Source organism: Ranitomeya imitator, chromosome 4 (genome assembly GCF_032444005.1).
Source record: "Ranitomeya imitator isolate aRanImi1 chromosome 4, aRanImi1.pri, whole genome shotgun sequence".
Classification (NCBI taxonomy): domain Eukaryota; kingdom Metazoa; phylum Chordata; class Amphibia; order Anura; family Dendrobatidae; genus Ranitomeya; species Ranitomeya imitator.
In genome coordinates this window covers 435,172,280-435,193,861 of record NC_091285.1, presented here as the reverse complement: position 1 = coordinate 435,193,861, position 21,582 = coordinate 435,172,280, and the positions used below count along the sequence as shown (strand labels likewise).

At 44.6% G+C, this 21,582-nt stretch overlaps 1 protein-coding gene across 1 annotated transcript in view; it reads left to right on the top strand.

The window, feature by feature from the left end:
* LACTB (lactamase beta) overlaps positions 1-21,582 on the top strand; it is a 101,765-nt gene that overhangs the window by 28,001 nt on the left and 52,182 nt on the right. The window contains exon 5 of the mRNA XM_069765579.1: positions 12,746-12,911. Coding sequence (XP_069621680.1) covers positions 12,746-12,911 — 166 coding nt within the window. The remainder of the gene's footprint in view (positions 1-12,745; positions 12,912-21,582) is intronic.

Here is a 21,582-nt window from a genome sequence, read left to right as displayed (position 1 = left end):
ACAGCCTTTGAAAGTTTCCTCCCGTGCCGAGGCCAGGCTTGTCCGAAGAGTCAAGGCTAACCCAAGGACAACAAGGAAGGAGCTCCGGGAAGATCTCATGGCAGTGGGGACATTGGTTTCAGTCAATACCATAAGTAACGTACTCCACCGCAATGGTCTCCGTTCCAGACGAGCCCGTAAGGTACCTTTACTTTCAAAGCGTCATGTCAAGGCTCGTCTACAGTTTGCTCATGATCACTTGGAGGACTCTGAGACTGACTGGTTCAAGGTTCTCTGGTCTGATGAGACCAAGATCGAGATCTTTGGTGCCAACCACACACGTGACGTTTGGAGACTGGATGGCACTGCATACGACCCCAAGAATACCATCCCTACAGTCAAGCATGGTGGTGGCAGCATCATGCTGTGGGGCTGTTTCTCAGCCAAGGGGCCTGGCCATCTGGTCCGCATCCATGGGAAGATGGATAGCATGGCCTACCTGGAGATTTTGGCCAAGAACCTCCGCTCCTCCATCAAGGATCTTAAGATGGGTCGTCATTTCATCTTCCAACAAGACAACGACCCAAAGCACACAGCCAAGAAAACCAAGGCCTGGTTCAAGAGGCAAAAAATCAAGGTGTTGCAGTGGCCTAGTCAGTCTCCTGACCTTAACCCAATTGAAAACTTGTGGAAGGAGCTCAAGATTAAAGTCCACATGAGACACCCAAAGAACCTAGATAACTTGGAGAAGATCTGCATGGAGGAGTGGGCCAAGATAACTCCAGAGACCTGTGCCGGCCTGATCAGGTCTTATAAAAGACGATTATTAGCTGTAATTGCAAACAAAGGTTATTCCACAAAATATTAAACCTAGGGGTTGAATAATAATTGACCCACACTTTTATGTTTAAAATTTATTAAAATTTAACTGAGCAGCAAAACTTTTTGGTTTGTAAGATTTATGCATCTGTTAATAAATCCTGCTCTTGTTTGAAGTTTGAAGGCTCTAACTTATTTGCATCTTATTAAACCTGCTAAATCTGCAGGGGATTGAATACTACTTGTAGGCACTGTATATAAAAACGAGTATGTATGTGTGTGTGTAACGACGATGATGTCATAATGGTTTGCCATGGCGACGATGTCATAATAGGTTGCAATGGTGACGGTGATTTCATAATGGTTGCCATGGTGACGATGATATAATAAGTTGCCATGGTGACGATGTCAGATTGGTTGCCATGGCGAAGAAGATGTCATAATGGGTATATGGGCACGGAACTATGGGATGGAGGATGTGTGATGGGTAAATGGACATGGACTATGGGATGGAGGATTTGTATGATGGGTATATGGGCACGGGACTATGGGATAGAGCACATGTATGATGGGTATATGGGCACTGGACTATGGGATGGAGGATATGTGTGATGGGTATATGGGCACCGGACTATGGAATGGAGGATAATCATTATAATTTGTTATAACTAACCACAGTTATGCCTGGGCAGCGCCGGGCTGTTCAGCTAGTCAAAAATAAAATCTAGAAAATCACATTGTATAAATTATATAACTTTATTTGCATTTTGCAGTGAGAAATAAGTATTTGATCCCTCTGGCAAACAAGACTTAATACTTGGTGGCAAAACCCTTGTTGGCAAGCACAGCAGTCAGATGTTTTTTGTAGTTAATGATGAGGTTTGTGCACGTCAGGAGGAATTTTGATCCACTCCTCTTTGCAGATCAACTCTAAATCATTAAGATTTTGAGGCTGTCGCTTGGCAACTCGGAGCTTCAACTCCCTCCAAAAGATTTCTATGGAAATCCGTCTTTCAAGGACAGGAAACCTATGGAATAAAAGTGTGGTATCTCTCCCTTCCTTTACTTGGTTACCTGTCCTTGATGGGGGAACCTTTCAGTGGTCGTACCTCAAGAAAAGAAGATGGACGTCGGTATTCCAGGCCTGGCCAGGTTGACTTAAGCAGTGGGATTGCCACTACCTCAGCTGGTGCAGGGTCCTGAAGCACCATCGATGGGTCCAGGGGACCTTCATGAGTGAGCAAAAGGAGCCCAGCAGGATCGCCACTTTCGGTGGCTTGCCGGCTTTCCCACTTCCCCTACTAGGCATGTGCGGGAATGCACTTCCTTATGACTCAGGCACCAGGGTCAGGTGACAAAAAGTAATTTCCGGGGATGATGCTGTGAGTGACTCGCTGTTGGCTGGTCCCGCTTTAAAAGGCAGTTAGACTGCCAGGAGAGCAATGAGACCTATAGTTTCATTACCTCTAGGCAAAATGGAAGTCCACGAGCCAGAACAGCAGCAGCGAAAGGTGTGGTAGCATGAAAATTCCCTAGACGACTTCACAGCATTGTGACTGTGGCAGCCACAGCTCAGAAATATTGCTTTTAAACAGTATGCTTTGGCCAACTGCGGTCGAAGCCAAAAAAAAGGCAGTACATTTGCATGCGCACTTCCATTCGGCTTTTTACCTTCTTTTTTTTTCACAAAAATTTTGCTTTAGCCCCCAATTTTTTACTTTCGCAGGGTTAATTTGTTGTGCAATTTCTCCTGAGTATGACGATTCCCCATATGTGGGGAAAAACTACTGTTTAGGCTCATAGCAGGGCTTGGAAGAAAAGGAAGCACCATTTTGACTTTTTGAATGCAAAAATGGTTGGAAACGAGAGCGGACGCCATGTCGTAATTGGAGAGCCCCTGATGTTTCTAAACAGTGGAAAATCCCCCACAAATGACCCCATTTTGGAACTGAGCTACTGTTTCCGCGTATATGAATTTTATAATGTAGTGGAAACTATACCCCTCAAGGACTTTATCAAGAGGTATAGCGAGGCTTTTTAGTTTCAATAACTTTTTATTTTCAATAACATAGCAAATGAACAATAGATTCCCTTACAAGGGAGTTCAATAAGCTTAAATCTAAACAAAGAGGAAAAACCATACATATATTAACTCAAATTCGAAAATACAGATATGACGAGACAAGAACATGGGGGGACATAAAAGAGGGAAAATGGGGAAGGAAATGAGATTCTGCACTTTCCTTTATGGTAAGCTGCAGTACATTTACAAGTCAGGATTATACTTTGCTCCGTTTTATGAGTTCCGCCTCCCACCTCCCCGCGCCCCACCCAACGTAGGCTCAACCCCAGTGTCATCAGAATCTCTCACAGGATAATGAAGTCTCAAATAGATAAAGTCAAGGTTTGTTCAAGATTCAAGTTCATGTTAAGATCCATCCACGGTTTCCAAATTTGGTAGAAGGCCTCCCACAAATCTTCCCTAGTCGCATGTATACGTTCATATAAGAGGATTGTATTCATTTTATCTCTAACTGATTGGACAGAGAGAAATGGCGACCTCCAGTTGGTAGCTATATATAGCGAGGCTTTTTAACCTAAATGTACTACACAGCAGGGGTGTCAAACTGCATTCCTCGAGGGCTGCAAACAGGTCATGTTTTCTGCATTTCCTTGTACTGCACAGGTGATAATTTAATCACTTACACACATAATGATTGCAGCACCTTGTGCAATGCTAAGGAAATCTTGAAAACACTCAGGGCCGTATTTGCCACTAGGCACTTGAGGGCACGTACCTAAGGCGGGGCGATGTGAGGGGGCGGCACCTGAACAAGTTTAACCCCTTTACCCCCAAGGGTGGTTTGCACGTTAATGACCGGGCCAATTTTTACAATTCTGACCACTGTCCCTTTATGAGGTTATAACTCTGGAACGCTTCAACGGATCCCAGTGATTCTGACATTGTTTTCTCGTGACATATTGTACTTCATGATAGTTGTAAAAATTCTTTGATCGTACCTGCGTTTATTTGTAAAAAAAACGGAAATTTGGCGAAAATTATGAAAATTTCGCAATTTTCCAACTTTGAATTTTTATGCAATTAAATCACAGAGATATGTCACACAAAATACTTAATAAGTAACATTTCCCACATGTCTACTTTACATCAGCACAATTTTGGAACCAAATTTTTTTTTTGTTAGGGAGTTATAAGGGCTAAATTTGACCAGCAATTTCTCGTTTTTACAACACCATTTTTTTTTTTTAGGGACCACATCTCATTTGAAGTCATTTCGAGGGGTCTATATGATAGAAAATACCCAAGTGTGACACCATTCTAAAAACTACACCCCTCAAGGTGCTCAAAACCATATTCAAGAAGTTTATTAACCCTTCTGGTGCTTCACAGGAGTTTTTGGAATGTTTAAATAAAAATTAGCATTTAACTTTTTTTCACAAAAAATTTACTTCAGCTCCAATTTGTTTTATTTTACCAAGGGTAACAGGAGAAAATGGACCCCAAGAGTTGTTGTAGAATTTGTCCTGAGTACACCGATACCCCATATGTGGGGGTAAACCACTGTGTGGGCACATGACCGAGCTCGGAAGTGAAGGAGCGCCATTTGACTTTTCAATGCAAAATTGACTGGAATCGAGATGGGACACCATGTTGCGTTTGGAGAGCCCCTGATGTGCTTAAACATTGAAACCCCCCACAAGTGACATCATTTTGGAAAGTAGACCCCCTAAGGAACTTATCTAGAGGTGTGGTGAGCACTTTGACCCACCAAGTGCTTCACAGAAGTTTATAATGCAGAACCGTAAAAATAAAAAATCATATTTTTTCACAAAAATTATCTTTTCGCCCCCAATTTTTTATTTTCCCAAGGGTAAGAGTAGAAATTGGATCCCAAAAGTTGTTGTACAGTTTGTCCTGAGTACGCTGATACCCCATATGTGGGGGTAAACCACTGTTTGGGCGCGTGGGAGAGCTCGGAAGGGAAGGAGCGCCGTTTGACTTTTCAATGCAAAATTGACAGGAATTGAGATGGGACGCCATGTTGCGTTTGGAGAGCCACTGATGTGCCTAAACATTGAAACCCCCCACAAGTGACACCAGTTTGGAAAGTAGACCCCCTAAGGAACGTATCTAGATGTGTTTTGAGCGCTTTGACCCACAAAAGGGATTCACAGAAGTTTATAATGCAGAGCCGTAAAAATAAAACAAAAATTTTTTCCCACAAAAATTATTTTTTTAGCCCCCAGTTTTGCATTTTCCCGAGGGTAACAGGAGAAATTAAACCCCAAAATTTGTTGCCCAATTTGTCCTGAGTGCGATGATACACCATATGTGGGGGGAACTACTGTTTGGGCGCATGGGAGGGCTCGGAAGGGAAGGAGCGCTATTTGGAATGCAGACTTAGATGGAATGGTCTGCAGGTGTCACATTGCGTTTGCAGAGCCCCTAATGTACCTAAACAGTAGAAACCCCCGACAAATGACACCATTTTGGAAAGTAGACCCCCTAAGGAACTTATCTAGATGTGTGGTGAGCGCTTTGACCCACCAAGGGCTTCACAGAAGTTTATAATGCAGAGCCGTAAAAATAAAACAAAAATTTTTTCTCACAAAAATTATTTTTTAGCCCCCAGTTTTGTATTTTCCCGAGGTTAACAGAAATTGGACCCCAAAATTTCCATTTTGGAAACTAGACCCCCTAAGGAACTTATCTAGATGTGTTGTGAGAGCTTTGAACCCTCAAGTGTTTCACTACAGTTTGTAATGCAGAGCCGTGAAAATAAAAACTTTCCCCCCAAAATTATTTTTTAGCCCCCAGTTTTGTATTTTCCCGGGGGTAAGAGGAGAAATTGGACCCCAAAAGTTGTTGTCCTGAGTATGCTGATACTGCATATGTTGGGGTAAACCCCTGTTTGGGCGCACGGGAGAGCTCGGAAGGGAAGAAGCACTGTTTTACTTTTTCAACTCAGAATTGGCTGGAATTGAGATCGGACGCCATGTCGCGTTTTGGAGAGCCCCTGATGTGCCTAAACAGTGGAAACCCCCCCAATTATAACTGAAACCCTAATCCAAATACACCCCTAACCCTAATCCCAACAGTAACCCTAACCACACCCCTAACCCTAATCCCAACCCTATTCCCAACTGTGAATGTAATTTAAACCCTAACCGTAACTTTAGCCCCAAACCTAACCCTAACTTTAGCCCCAACCCTAACTGTAGCCCTAGCCCTAACCCTAGCCCTAACCCTAACCCTAGCCCTAATGGGAAAATGGAAATAAATAAATTTTTTTAATTTTTCCCTAACTAAGGGGGTGATGAAGGGGGGTTTGATTTACTTTTATAGCGGGTTTTTTAGCAGATTTGTATGATTGGCAGCCGTCACACACTGAAAGACGCTTTTTATTGCAAAAAATATTTTTTGCGTTACCACATTTTGAGAGCTATTATTTTTCCACATTTTGGTCCACAGAGTCATGTGAGGTCTTCTTTTTTGCGGGACGAGTTGACGTTTTTATTGGTAACATTTTCGGGCACGTGACATTTTTTGATCGCTTTTTATTCCGATTTTTGTGAGGCAGAATGACCAAAAACCAGCTATTCATGAATTTCTTTTGGGGGAGGCGTTTATACCGTTCCGCGTTTGGTAAAATTGATAAAGCAGTTTTATTCTTCGGGTCAGTACGATTACAGCGATACCTCATTTATATCATTTTTTTATGTTTTGGCGCTTTTATACGATAAAAACTATTTTATAGAAAAAATAATTATTTTTGCATCGCTTTATTCTCAGGACTATAACTTTTTAATTTTTTTGCTGATGATGCTGTATGGCGGCTCGTTTTTTGCCAGACAAGATGACGCTTTCAGCGGTACCATGGTTATTTATATCTGTCTTTTTGATCGCGTGTTATTCCACTTTTTGTTCGGCGGTATGATAATAAAGCGTTTTTTTGCCTCGGATTTTTTTTCTTTTCTTACGGTGTTTATTGAAGGGGTTAACTAGTGGGCCAGTTTTATAGGTCGGGCCGTTACGGAGGCGGCGATACTAAATATGTGTACTTTTATTGTTTTTTTTTTTTTTATCTAGATAAAGAACTGTATTTATGGGAATAATATATATTTTTTCATTATTTAGGAATGTTTTTTACACATTTGGAAAAATTTTTTTTACTTTTTTACTTTGTCCCATGGGGGGACATCACAGATCGGTGATCTGACAGTTTGCACAGCACTCTGTCAGATCACCGATCTGACTTACAGCACGGCAGGCTTCACAGTGCCTGCTCAGAGCAGGCTCTGTGAAGCCACCTCCCTCCCTGCAGGACCCGGATGCCGCGGCCATCTTGGATCCGGGCCTGGCGCAGGGAGGGAGGTACGGAGACCCTCGCAGCAACGCGATCACATCGCGTTGCTGCAGGGGGCTCAGGGAAGCCCGCAGGGAGCCCCCTCCCTGCGCGATGCTTCCCTGTACCGCTGGCACATCGCGATCATGTTTGATCGCGGTGTGCCGGGGGTTAATGTGCCGGGAGCGGTCCGTGACCGCTCCTGGCACATAGTGCCGGATGTCAGCTGCGATAGGCAGCTGACACTCGGCTGTGATCGGCCGCGCTCCCCTCGTGAGCGCGGCCGATCGCGTATGACGTACTATCCCGTCGGTGGTCATAGGGGCCCACCCCACCTCGACGGGATAGTATGTCTGATGTCAGAAAGGGGTTAAATTTTTTTTTTTTTTAGGTTCGGGGGTCAGCCTGCCCACCCACCCACATCAGCCCCGGCTGCTGCGGGGGGAGGGGGTCTCGGACGCATGGCCGCCCGCTATCAAGGCATTACTTGTTAGTGTGCATCTGGCGTCCAGAAATGGGTGCTGTACCTTTAAGCAGCAGGCAGGCCCAAGTGCATCATGGTCCTGATGCCGGTCATGTGACATGCTGCTCGCTCTTCTTAATGTTGGAGCAGACTGCAGAGCTGAGCTGCATGTCATGTTTGTGGCAGAAGATACTGAAGTCGGTGGTGAGCAGGGAGAGGAGGCGGGCAGTGTGAGAGGAAGCTGCAGAGAGGAGTGAGGTGAGAGAGTAGACGGGAGTCTGCTGATGTGAGGAGAGGGGAGGTTGCTAAGGGGAGAATATCAGAGGCTGGAGAGGATATGAGAGGGGAGGCTGCTAAGGGGAGAGGAGAGGCTGGTGAGGGGAGGCTGCTAAGGGGAGAGGAGAGGCTGGTGAGGAGAGGCTGCTAAGGGGAGAGGAGAGGCTGGTGAGGGGAGGCTGCTAAGGGGAGAGGAGAGGCTGGTGAGGGGAGGCTGCTAAGGGGAGAGGAGAGGCTGGTGAGGGGAGGCTGCTAAGGGGAGGATATGAGAGGCTGCTGAGGAGAGGAGATGAGAGGCTGGTGAGGGGAGGCTGCTGAGGAGAGGAGATGAGAGGCTGCTGAGGAGAGGAGATGAGAGGAGAGGCTGCTGAGGAGAGGAGATAAAGGCACAGATGATTGGCCTCGGGGAGACCAAAACATCCAACACCGCGGAGACACCATCACGTGTTTCTCAACGCAGTGATTCCAGAACACTGCCCCCATCCCTTATGGGAAATATGCAGATGCAAGTAAAGAAGCTGCGGAGACACCATCACGTGTTTCTCGACGCAAGCAGTGAATAGCCAGGCCTTTCCCTGGGAAGGAACAACCACGGGAAGGGCAGCATCCTATGAAGGAAAGCCACCTATGCCAAGCATGGTATCCATCCACAGACAGCTGTTTCGGGTTTTTTGCCCCTCATCAGTGTGGAGTAGGAATCTGGCTATTAGGAGCAGTGCCTAGTAAAAAGGCTATAAAGGCACAGATGATTGGCCTCGGGGAGACCAAAACATCCAACACCGCGGAGACACCATCACGTGTTTCTCAACGCAGTGATTCCAGAACACTGCCCCCATCCCTTATGGGAAATATGCAGATGCAAGTAAAGAAGCTGCGGAGACACCATCACGTGTTTCTCGACGCAAGCAGTGAATAGCCAGGCCTTTCCCCGGGAAGGAACAACCACGGGAAGGGCAGCATCCTATGAAGGAAAGCCACCTATGCCAAGCATGGTATCCATCCACAGACAGCTGTTTCGGGGTTTTTGCCCCTCATCAGTGTGGAGTAGGAATCTGGCTATTAGGAGCAGTGCCTAGTAAAAAGGCTATAAAGGCACAGATGATTGGCCTCGGGGAGACGTGATGGTGTCTCCGCAGCTTCTTTACTTGCATCTGCATATTTCCCATTTTCTTCATAGCCTTTTTACTAGGCACTGCTCCTAATAGCCAGATTCCTACTCCACACTGATGAGGGGCAAAAACCCCGAAACAGCTGTCTGTGGATGGATACCACGCTTGGCATAGGTGGCTTTCCTTCATAGGATGCTGCCCTTCCCGTGGTTGTTCCTTCCCGGGGAAAGGCCTGGCTATTCACTGCTTGCGTCGAGAAACACGTGATGGTGTCTCCGCAGCTTCTTTACTTGCAGCTGAGGAGAGGAGAGGCTGGTGAGGGGAAGCTGCTAAGGGGAGAGGAGAGGCTGGTGAGGGGAGGCTGCTAAGGGGAGGATATGAGAGGCTGCTGAGGAGATGAAAGGCTGGTGAGGAGAGGCTGGTGAGGGGAGGCTGCTGAGGAGAGGAGATGAGAGGAGAGGCTGCTGAGGAGAGGAGATGAGAGGAGAGGCTGCTGAGGGGAGGCTGCTGAGGACAGGAGATGAGAGGAGAGGCTGGTGAGGGGAGGCTGCTGAGGAGAGGAGAGGCTGGTGAGGGGAGGCTGCTGAGGAGAGGAGATGAGAGGCTGGTGAGGGAAGGCTGCTGAGGAGAGGAGATGAGAGGCTGGTGAGGGGAGGCTGCTGAGGAGATGAGAGGAGAGGCTGGTGAGGGGAGGCTGCTGATGAGAGGAGATGAGAGGAAAGGCTGGTGAGGGGAGGCTGCTGAGGAGATGAGAGGAGAGGCTGGTGAGGGGAGGCTGCTGAGGAGAGGAGATGAGAGGCTGGTGAGGGGAGGCTGGTGAGGAGATGGGAGGCTGGTGAGGAGAGGAGAGAGGCTGCTGGTGAGATGAGAGGCTGCTGAGATGAGAGGCTGCTGAGATGGCTGCATCTGGCAGGGGGAGGCTGCATTCGGCAGGTGGAGGCTGCGTACGGGAGTGAGGAGAGGCTGCTGAGGGAAGTCTGCGTCCTGCATCCAACAGGGTGAGGCTGAAGAGGGGGTTCCCTTTAGAAATCTGTCAAACCTTGCAACCATGGCAGAATCAACTGACCATGTAATGTGTATGAGATTCACCAGATTCTCACATGACAACTGGAAAGGTTTGCTAAGGCTACTTTCACATCAGCGATTTTCTCCGTTCGCGGCAGATACTGCAGTTTTTCCGCATCTGCCACATAACGTATCAGTTACAGGCCGGCAACTCTGCGTTCGGCCTCATTCATTCCCTATGGGACTTGTGGACATGTGCGGCACTTGAGGTTTTGCACTTGAGGCGAGACAAAAAACACTGCTAGCAGCATTTTTTTTCCTGTTGCTGCAAGTACTGCATTTGCCGGATCGCGGCAAAACTGCAAGTGCCGCACATGTCCGCAAGTCCCATAGGAAATGAATGAGGCCGAACGCACTGTTGCTGTAATTGATCCGTTATGGATGCGGAAAAACTGCCGCAAATGTCAAAAATCGCTGATGTTAAAGTACCTAAGTCACTGCCGATAGTGTCATACTCACCAATGGGGGAGGCAGCACGAAAAGTGCCTAGGGCAGCAGAAACTCTAAATACGGCCCTGCAAACACGCATGGTTTGCGGCCCTTGAGGAATGCAGTTTGACACCCCTGCTACACAGAATTTGATAACATTAGGTCATCATATTGTCGTTATTAGTGTTGTGAGCACAAGTGCTCGTTATTCAAGTTGCAGACTCGAACAGTGAACACTTGCACTCAACACTAGTTGTCATATTGTCATTATTTTTTTCTTCTAACTTTTGAAACCCTAGCACAATCCTAACTGTAGCCTAACCCAAACTCTAACCCTAATTGCAAAAGATGAAAGAAATAACAACTTTTTATTTTATTTTATATATATTATTTTGAATAAGGGGATGACACAGGGAGGATGACATACTAATTATTAGCTTTTGATCACTGTGACAGGGTCTATCACAGTGATCAAAACGAACCAATAGGTAAAAATCCATACTGTTGCAGGCAGTGGCTGCCTTGCTCATGCGCCTGCCATTTTTTGTCAAGAAGAGAAAGTGGAGGGCCAGGGGGACAAAACTGCGGGGACTGGGATATGGCGGAGGTAGCAGGAGGCCTTGAGGACCTAATTTCTCCCTCATCTGACATGTATATCATGTCAGGAGAGAGAAATGTTTTTAATAGCTGGCACACTTTATCTTGTGATTGGGAAAACCAGCCGTGTTCTCCAGAGTCTATAGGTAGCTGAAATGCTGGAGATTTTCTGACGCTGGGGGATGCTATAACCTTATTACTGATCTCTGTTTCTAAACTGCAATGAGGGAATAAGGCCCCTTAACGGCTGCTGTTTTAATGCGTATTGGGGGTCGGTAAGGGGTTAAGGCATTATGGTGTTGATGTTTGAATAGTAATAACCATTGGAGGGCCTCTCGTTCTCTGTAATCCAACTGAAGGGAGGGAGAGCTACCGTCCTATTATTCAGTAGGTTTTCTGTCCATGAAGACTGTATCCCATCTGTCCGTGGAGCTGTCATGGTTTCTGAAAAATCCCATTAACTTTAAGTAATTACGTCTTTCTTGATATTCTACATTGTCTGAGTCTGTATATACCGGACTGCACTTGGATGACATTTGAGTTCAGTCTGATGTTTTACAAGCACCCATAGACTTGTGTAGGTGCGCATGATCCGAATTATGGAGACGCTCGGTGCATGCTGAAATTTTTATTTATGAATTTTTTGTTTTTTTCCAATAGACCAGTATATAGAAAAAAAAACTGCAGATCTACACCGCCCCATAAGTATAAAGGTACCGTCACACATAGCGACGCTGCAGCGATACCGACAACGATCCGGATCGCTGCAGCGTCGCTGTTTGGTCGCTGGAGAGCTTTCACACAGACAGCTCTCCAGCGACCAACGATCCCGAGGTCCCCGGTAACCAGGGTAAACATCGGGTAACTAAGTGCAGGGCCGCGCTTAGTAACCCGATGTGTACCCTGGTTACCATCCTAAAAAGTAAAAAAACAAACGCTACATACTTACCTTCTGCTGTCTGTCCTCGGCGCTCTGCTTCTCTGGTCTGGCTGTGAGCGCCGGGCAGCCAGAAAGCAGAGCGGTGACGTCACCGCTCTGCTTTCCGGCTGACCGACGCTCACAGCCAGAGCAGGAGGAGTGCAGAGCACAACGCTGGAGGACAGACAGCGTTAGGTAAGTATGTAGTGTTTGTTTTTTTACTTTTAGGATGGTAACCAGGGTAAACATCGGGTTACTAAGCGCGGCCCTGCGCTTAGTTACCCGATGTTTACCCTGGTTACCAGCAAAGACATCGCTGAATCGGTGTCACACACGCCGATTCAGCGATGTCTACGGGGAGTCCAGCGACGAAATAAAGTTCTGGACTTTCTTCCCCGACCAGCGATCTCCCAGCAGGGGCCTGATCGCTGCTGCCTGTCACACTGGACGATATCGCTAGCGAGAACGCTGCAAAGTCACGGATCGCTAGCGATATCGTCTAGTGTGACAGTACCTTAACACTGATCCAAGGGCTGTCCAATAAACCATCTCATAGCACTTGGCCGTATTATACACTCATATGAACCCTTAATCCATTATAAAGTGATTGTTAGTTGTTTTACATTGGGATTTTTAAATGTTAAAATGTCTTGGAGTCTGTAGATAACTGTTGTTTTAATACTGCTTTAAAATGTAAAGCCTTTTCATTTTTTCCCTCCAGGGTCACAGTTCCTATATTCTACCCATGCATGGACATTATTAAGCGCTGTATTAGAGCATGCCTCTGGACGCAAGTTTCTGGACTATATGCAGCAGATGTTCAGAGATCTGGCCATGATAAACACGCTCCCAGAGGAACATGAACCGATTATATACAATAGAGCAAGGTATGTGAAACTGAAAAGGGGAAGTAGATACAGGAAAGATATATATCTTGGTACCGTGTTAGCCAGTAGATAGAAAAATATTTAGAATTGAGCATCCTCAGTGGTTGATACCTTTTAATGGCTAACTGAAAAGATGGTAACAAATTGCAAGCTTTCGAGACTACATAGGTCTCTTCATCAGGCAATGACTAAAAGAAATTCTGAAGAATCACATATTTATGCACAACATGGCACAGAAAAACAAAACATGGATAAGACAGGTGACATGAAGCAGAATCACCATGAGTGATAAACAGTTATGTCCATAAATATTGGACCAGTTCTTAGATAAGGAATGTTTTATTGTCCTCTGATTGGGGTCTGGTTCTGTTGTGATGACCCCTCATATTCTGAGGGGCAAGTTCCTTAGTTGATGTAAAAAGACATAAATCCATGCGACACATTCATTCCTCCACTAAGACTGTCAAAGGTCGTCATCAGTTTATATTCCCATACGCTTCTGTCTCTCTTAAATTTGAAGCTACCTTTTAACACAAGTAATTTCATGTCCATAATGTTATGATTTGGGAAACAAGAATGTATTGCCACAGGTAGATCTATTCTTTTTTCTCTTATTGTGTGGCGGTGAGAATTCATTCTTGTTCTAATCTTTTGCCCTGTCTCCCCGACATACAGACCCCCAGTTGGACATTTAGTACAAATAATTACTGTCGCAGCTGAAAGTACCTGGTCACCACGTTAGAAGTGTCGCAGCTGAAAGTACCTGGTATCTTGTAGTCCTGATGTGAATTGGGATCTTTATCTTGTCCGTGGTCATTATAAATGGACTGGTTTTACATTTTTTCTGATTGCAAGGAAAGGTACCTGCAGCTGTTGGAGAGAACAGGGAGCTCTTGACAATGATGCTTCTTAGATTTGGGGGCTGCCTAAAACACAGTAGTGGGGGGTCTGGAAAAATGGATTGTAAGCGGGTATCTTTTTGTAGTAAAGGTTGTAATTTCCATGCAGCTCCCCTCAGCACCTCCAGATTTGGATTGTAGGTAAATACTAGAGGTACCCGGTTATTTTCTTCTTTAGCTTTGTAATGTAGCAGGTGATTCCTTGATATTCTGGTGGCTCTTGTAATCTGGTTTTCAATTATTCTTGGATGGTAGCCCTGATTCAAAAAGGTCTTTCTGAGGCGACCAAGGTGTTCATCCCTATCCATTGGGTTGGAACATATACGATTGTATCTGATGGCTTGGTTGTAGACAATGGAGTTTTTTATGTGTTTTGGATGGAAACTGTCCCATTTAAGGTATGTTGGACAGTCGATTGGCTTTTGATGCAGTGATGTCTCTATTTTATTGTTCTGCAGCTTAATGATGGTATCCAAAAAGTTAATTTCAGTACAGGAGTAGTGGAGTGTCAAGTTGATGGTAGGATGAAATTGAATAAAGTCTTCATGGAACGTCTTTAGCTGTGGCTCAGACTCCGTCCAGATGATTAAAATGTCATCAATGTAGCGGTAGTATGCCAGAGGCCTGAAGGGACATGAGGACAAAAAGTCGCTTTCAAGCTTGGCCATGAAAAGATTTGCATACTGTTGGGCCATTTTACTTCCCATTGCTGTGCCAGTCTTCTGTAGATAGATCTTCTTGTCAAATTCAAAGTAATTGTGGGTGAGGATGAATTTTATAAGTTTCACCACAGAATATGCATCAGTCCCTGTGTTTTCCAGGAAAAATTTGCAGGCATGTAATCCATCCTGGTGTGGGATATTGGAGTACAAAGATTCCACATCCATGGTGGCCAGGATGGTTCCTTCTGGTAGAAGACCTATTGCTGATAGTTTATTCAATAGGTCAGTTGTGTCCTGAATGAAGCTGGGTGTATCCTTTATCAGGGGTTTAAGAATACCCTCTAACCATCCAGATGCCTGCTCAGTAAGGGTGCCGACACATGAAATAATTGGTCTTCCTGGATTTCCAGATTTGTGGATTTTGGGAAGCATGTAGACTGTCCCCGTTCTTGGACTTTCTGGTATCAGGTCATTGGCTCCTATGGATTCGTCGGGCAGACAAGATACCAACTTGTTTAGTTCCTTGTAATAGTCCTGTGTAGGATCCGACTCCAATTTTTTGTAGTAGTGTGTGTCCATAAGTTGTCTGTTTGCTTCCTTCATATAGTCTGATGTGTTCATCATGACTATTGCACCTCCCTTGTCAGCAGGTTTGATGATTTCTTTGTTGGTTTTCAGAGACTGTATGGCCTTTCTCTCCTGGGCACTGATGTTGGATGCTTGTCTCCTGTTAGTATCTATGATGGTGGATTTTATCAAATATCTGAAGGAGTCTATATACTTATCCAAATGAGGGTTGCGTCCAGGTGGAGGTGTCCAGTCTGACCTCTTCTTTGTTGTTAGGATCCCTTTTCCTTCAGTCCAGATGGGTTCTGAATCTCCTGTATCATTGAAATATTCCCTCAGGCGCAGTCTCCTGAAAAAATATTCCATATCACTGCAGAGTTCAGTTTTATCCAGGGCCTTAGTAGGACAAAATGAGAGTCCTCTGGAAAGCAGGGTCAGCTCCACTTTGTTGGGTTTATAATCTGAGAGATTAATGACACACTTAGATGCTTTTGTGTCTGAAATGGAGTGGTTGTCAGGTTTTGGCTTTGTTTTGTATCTGTTTGCATAGAGTCCTGAATTGAGGCGCTATCTGTGCAGTTTCTTTTCCTTGTTATGAATCAGAAGGGCCCGTAGTTTGTTGTAATATTGTTGTAATTTTTGCTCTCTGACTTCAGTAAGTGTCTTCCTCAGAGTTTCAAATTGCCCTTGGACTTTACTCTTTATGCTGTAGCAGACATGCAAAAGATGATTCCTTAATCTCTCAGAAGTCCTGTGACACAGGTTTTGTGCATAATGGGTATTGTAGGTATGAAGAATTGGGTTTGTAATCCAGAGTCCTTTGGGAATTAGATTCTGCTTTTTGCATTTAGATAGGAAAAAAATGTCGCTATCCATTTGTGCACGTTTCTTCAGAAGTGGTTTTAGTTCCATAAAAATGCGGTACATTCTGGTATCCTCCATTTTGATACAGGAAAGATATATATCTTGGTACCGTGTTAGCCAGAAGATAGAAAAATGTTTAGAATTAAGAGTCCTCAGTGGTTGATACCTTTTAATGGCTAGCTGAAAAGATGGTAACAAATTGCAAGCTTTCGAGACTACACAGGTCTCTTCATCAGGCATAGACTAAAACAAATTCTGAAGAATCACATATTTATGCACAACATAGCACAGAAAAAATATTGGACCAGTTCTTAGATAAGGATTGTTTTATTGCGGTCTGGTTCTATAGTGATGACCCCTCATAGTCTGAGGGGCAAGTTCCTTAGTTGATGTAAAAAGACATAAATCCATGCAACACATTCATTCCTCCACTAAGACTGTCAAAGGTCGTCATCAGTTTATATTCCCATACTCTTCTGTCTCTCTTAGATTTGAAGCTACTTTTTAACACAAGTAATTTCATGTCCATAATGTTATGATTTGGGAGACAAAAATGTATTGCCACAGGTAGATCCATTCTTTTTTCTCTTATTGTGTGGCAGTGAGAATTCATTCTTGTTCTAAGCTTTTGCCCTGTCTCCCCCACATACAGACCCCTAGTTGGACATTTAGTACAAATAATTAGGTACACCACATTAGAAGTGTCGCAGCTGAAAGTACTTATTAAACCTGACAGGGCACACCTGTGAAGTGAAAACCATTCCCGGTGACTACCACTTGAAGCTCATCAAGAGAATGCCAAGAGTGTGTAAATCAGTCATCATAGCAAAAGGTGGCTACTTTGAAGAACCTAGAATATAAGACATTTTCAGTTGTTTCACACTTTTTTGTTAAGTATATAATTCCACATGTGTTAATTCATAGTTTTGATGCCTTCAGTGTGAATGTACAATTTTCATAGTCATGAAAATACAGAAAAATCTTTAAATGAGAATGTGCATCCAAACTTTTGGTCTGTACTGTGTGTATATGTGTGTGTATGCAGCGTTGAGAATATCTCCCCCCCCCCCCCCCCATGTGATCACCCACCTATCCACTCTCTCTGCATTGTTTTGTCCCAGTGATGCTGTTGCTTTTCAAGAGTCTCATTTGCCTGTTGTTGTCTTCAACGTTGTGCCTTTACTGCTTTCCTTTCATTGTCATACTTTTTAGGAGGAGCCATGTTGTCATAGATGTTTGCTTTTCAAAGGGGTTTTCCTACTAACAAAAGTTAATTTTAAAAATTGTCTGTGTCTGAACGTGTACAGAACATACCACAGCTCCTGGGCAGGGGAGGAAGCAAAAGATAATACGGTCATTACAGCAAGAGATCACAGAGGATACATTTTGTGAGGTAAAATATTGTTTAAAAACAGTCAGTGAAATATTTTATCTCCCAAAATGAATCCTCTGTGATCCTCTGCTGTAATGTCAGTATTGTCTTTTGCTTCCTCCCCTGCCCAGGAGATATGGTATGTTCCGTACACGGTCAGACATAGACAATTTTTAAAATGAACTTTTGTTCGTGGGAAAACCCCTTTAATGTGACTGGCTTCCTCTGCCTGTAGACATGACGCGCATCTGCCGCCGTGACCAGCCGAATGATTCACTGCGCCTGCTCGGAATTCGTGCAGGCACAGTAAATCAGACCGCCGCCATTTTTGTGCAGGCAGATAGCGGCTGTCACATAAACTGCGCATGCGCTCCTCCAGATGGCGGCTGTCAGTGAATCATTAGGTTGATCCCGGCGGCAGCGTGTTCGCGACGGTATTCTGCTGGTGGTACCGCGCAAGAGGCTGTGTACGGCGTATACAGTGTGTGTGGTTCGTGCGGCGTATACAGTGTGTGTGTGGTGCGACGGTGTTCCGTTGGTGGTACCGCACAAGGGCCGGTACAACCAGCAGTTTCCATATTGAGACACCCATCACATGGGTGTCCCAATATGGCCGTCGGTGAACTTCCGCCGCTTGGAATTCTGGGATCCGGACGCATCTGGATGGAACAGGATGTGAAGACATTACAAGGTAATTATATAATAAGATACATATACACTACTCAAAAAAATAAAGGGAACACTAAAATCCCACATTCTAGATATCACTGAATGAAATATTTCAGTTGCAAATCTTTATTCATTAAATAGTGGAATGTGTTGAGAACAATAAAGCATAAAAATGATCAATGTAAATCAAAATGAATATCCCATGGAGGTCTGGAATTGGAATGATACTCAAAATCAAAGTGGATAACCAAATTACAGGCTGATCCAACTTCAGGGTAAATGCCTCAAGATAAGGAAATGATGTTCAGTTGTGTGTGTTGCCTCCACGTGCCTGTATGACTTCCTTACAACGCCTGGGCATGCTCCTGATGTGGCGGCAGATGGTCTCCTGAGGGATCTCCTCTCAGTCCTGGACTAAAGCATCCTCCAACTCCTGGAAAGTCTGTGGTGCAACATGACGTTGGTGGATGGTGCGAGACATGATGTCCCAGATGTGTTCAATCGGATTCAGGTCTGGGGAACGGGAAGGCCAGTCCATAGCTTCAATGCCTTCATTTTGCAGGAACTGCTGACACACTCCAGCCACGTGAGGTCTGGCATTGTCCTACAATAGGAGGAACCCAGAGCCAACTGCACCAGCATATGGTCTCACAAGGGGTGTGAGGATCTCATCTCGGTACCTAATGGCAGTCAGGCTACCTCTGGCGAGCACATGGAGGGCTGTGCGGCCCTCCAAAGAAATGCCACCCCACACCATTACTGACCCACTGCCAAACTCGTCATGCTGAAGGATGTTGTAGGCAGCAGATCTCTCTCCACGGCATCTCCAGACTCTGTCACGTCTGTCACATGTGCTCAGTGTGAACCTGCTTTTATCTGTGAAGAGCACAGGGATCCAGTGGCGAATTTGCCAATCCTGGTGTTCTGTGGCAAATGCCAATCGTGCTGCACGGTGTTGGGCTGTCAGCACAACCTCCATCTGTGGACGTCGGGCACTCAGACCATCCTCAAAGAGTCGGTTTCTAACCGTTTGTGCAGACACATGCACATTTGTGGCCCGTGGGAGGTAATTTTGCGGGGCTCTGGCAGTGCTCCTCCTCATCCTCCTTGCACAAAGGCTGAGGTAGCGGTCCTGCTGCTGGGTTGTTGCCCTCCTACGGCCCCCTCCATGTCTCCTGGTGTACTGGCCTGTCTTCTGGTAGTGCTTCCAGCCTCTGGACACTATGCTGACAGACACAGCAAACCTTCTTGCCACAGCTCACATTGATGTGCCATCCTGGATGAGCTGCACTACCTGAGCCACTTGTGTGGGTTGTAGAGTCTGTCTCATGCTAACACGAGTGTGAAAGCACAACCAACATTCAAAAGTGACCAAAACATCAGCCAGAAAGCATTGGTACTGAGATGTGGTCTGTGGTCCCCACCTGCAGCCCCCACCTTTATTGAGTGTGCCTTGATAATTGCCAATAATTTCCATCTGTTGTTTATTCCATTTGCACAACAGCATGTGAAATTGATTGTCAAACAGTGTTGCTTCCTAAGTGGACAGTTTGATTACACAGAAGTTTGATTTACTTGAGGTTATATTATGTTCTTTAACCCCTTCACGGAATGCGCCATACTAGTATTGTGCATGTCGTGTCTCCCCCTTTGAGGTGGGCTCTGGCGGTGAACCCACATCAAAGTCGCGACATGTCAGTTGTTTTGAACAGCTGACATGTGTGCGCAATAGCGGAATCGTGATCCACCCGCCGTTATTAACTTGTTAAATGTCGCTGTGAAACGCTGACAGCGGCACTTAACTACCGCTTACGGCCATCGGGCCGGAAATGCTCGCATCGCCGACCCCAGTCACATGATCGGGAGTCAGCGATGCCTCGGCATAACAACCAGAGGTCTCCTTGAGACCTCTGTGGTTGTTGATGCCGGATTGCTATGAGCGCCACCCTGTGGTCAGCGATCATAGCAATGCATGAATTCAGCTACATAGGAGCTATCTTAGCAGCGCTTCTATGTAGCAGAGTCGATCAGGCTATGCCAGCTTCTAGCCTCCTATGGAGGCTATTAAAGCATGGCAAAAGTAAAAAAAACATTAAAAAAATATAAAAGTTTAAATCACCCCCCTTTCGCCCCATTCAAAAAAGAAATCAAATATACAGATGTTTGGTATCGCCGCGTTCAGAATCGGCCGATCTATCAATAAAAAAAATTATTAACCTGATCGCTAAACGGCGTAGTGAGAAAAAAAATCAAAACGCCAGAATTACGTTTTTTGGTCGTCGCGACATTGCATTAAAATGCAATAACGGGCGATCAAAAGAACGTATCTGCACAAAAGTGGTACAGTTAAAAACGTCAGCTCGGCGCACAAAAAATAAGCCCTCACCTGACCCGAGATCCCGAAAAATGGAAACGTTGTGGGTATCAGAATATTGTGCAATTTTTTTTTTTTTTTTTTTTTTTCACAACTTAGATAAAAAATAATCTAGACATGTTTGATCTCTATGAACTCAAAAAGACCTGGAGAATAATAACGGCAGGTCAGTTTTAGCATTTAGTGAACCTAACAAAAAAGCCAAACAAAAAACAAGTGTAAGATTGCACTTTTTTTGCAATTTCACCACACTTGGAATTTTTTTCCTGTTTTCTAGTACAAGACATGGTAAAACCAATGGTGTTGTTCAAAAGTACAACTCGCCCCGCAAAAAACAAGCACTCACATGACCATATTGACGGAAAAATAAAAAAGTTATGGCTTTGGGAAGGAGGGGAGCGAAAAACGAAAAAGGGCTGCTTGAAGGGGTTAAGTGTTCCTTTTATTTTTTTGAGATATGTGTGTGTGTGTGTGTATATATATATATATATATATATATATATATATATATATATATATATATATATATATATATTACACATACATACATATATATTGTATTGTAATATAAAAGTGTGTGACAGTTAGACTTCTGAAATATATATATACATAACACTATGACTTCTATTCTTATATCCCCACAATTTTCGGTAGTGGATAATTCTTAGCATGCTTTTATATTTCTACCACTGTACTGGAAAGTATGGAGCTACTGAACACAAGCTGTAAGACATTTTGGAGAAGTCTTTCTGCAGTTTTTATAAAAATGCAGAGCCATCCCATACTAAGCTAAGCCAAACACTGGACTTGAAGAGTGATTACTGGTCTGTCTGAGGAACACGAACCATATTGTTTTAATTAGAGCCAGACTGCTATTCATAGATCCTCTGGTGTATTATATGGTCTGCACACTGACCTTTTTTTATAAAGGAACACTTCTACTTTAGGAATGCTGTGCACATTGCGAGATTCAGCTTTGTGGCCGGAAGTCTCGGTGCACACACTAGGACGTTTTAAGTTTTTGTAATAACAGATTTGCAATTCTAGATCTGATTCTGTGTCTCACTATCCACTCACAAATTCAGATTTTTGTTAACTCAGCTGTTGGAAGCAGAGGAAGGCTGGAAATAACTCAAGCCTAAAGTTCTCCATTTCTGATATGGTGGAAATAAAAGTCTAGGAGAAATTATTCATTTTCTTCTGCTGGAAAACGTGCAGTGTACACCTTTTAGAGTATGTTCAGACACAGTTTTTTTCAGGCAGG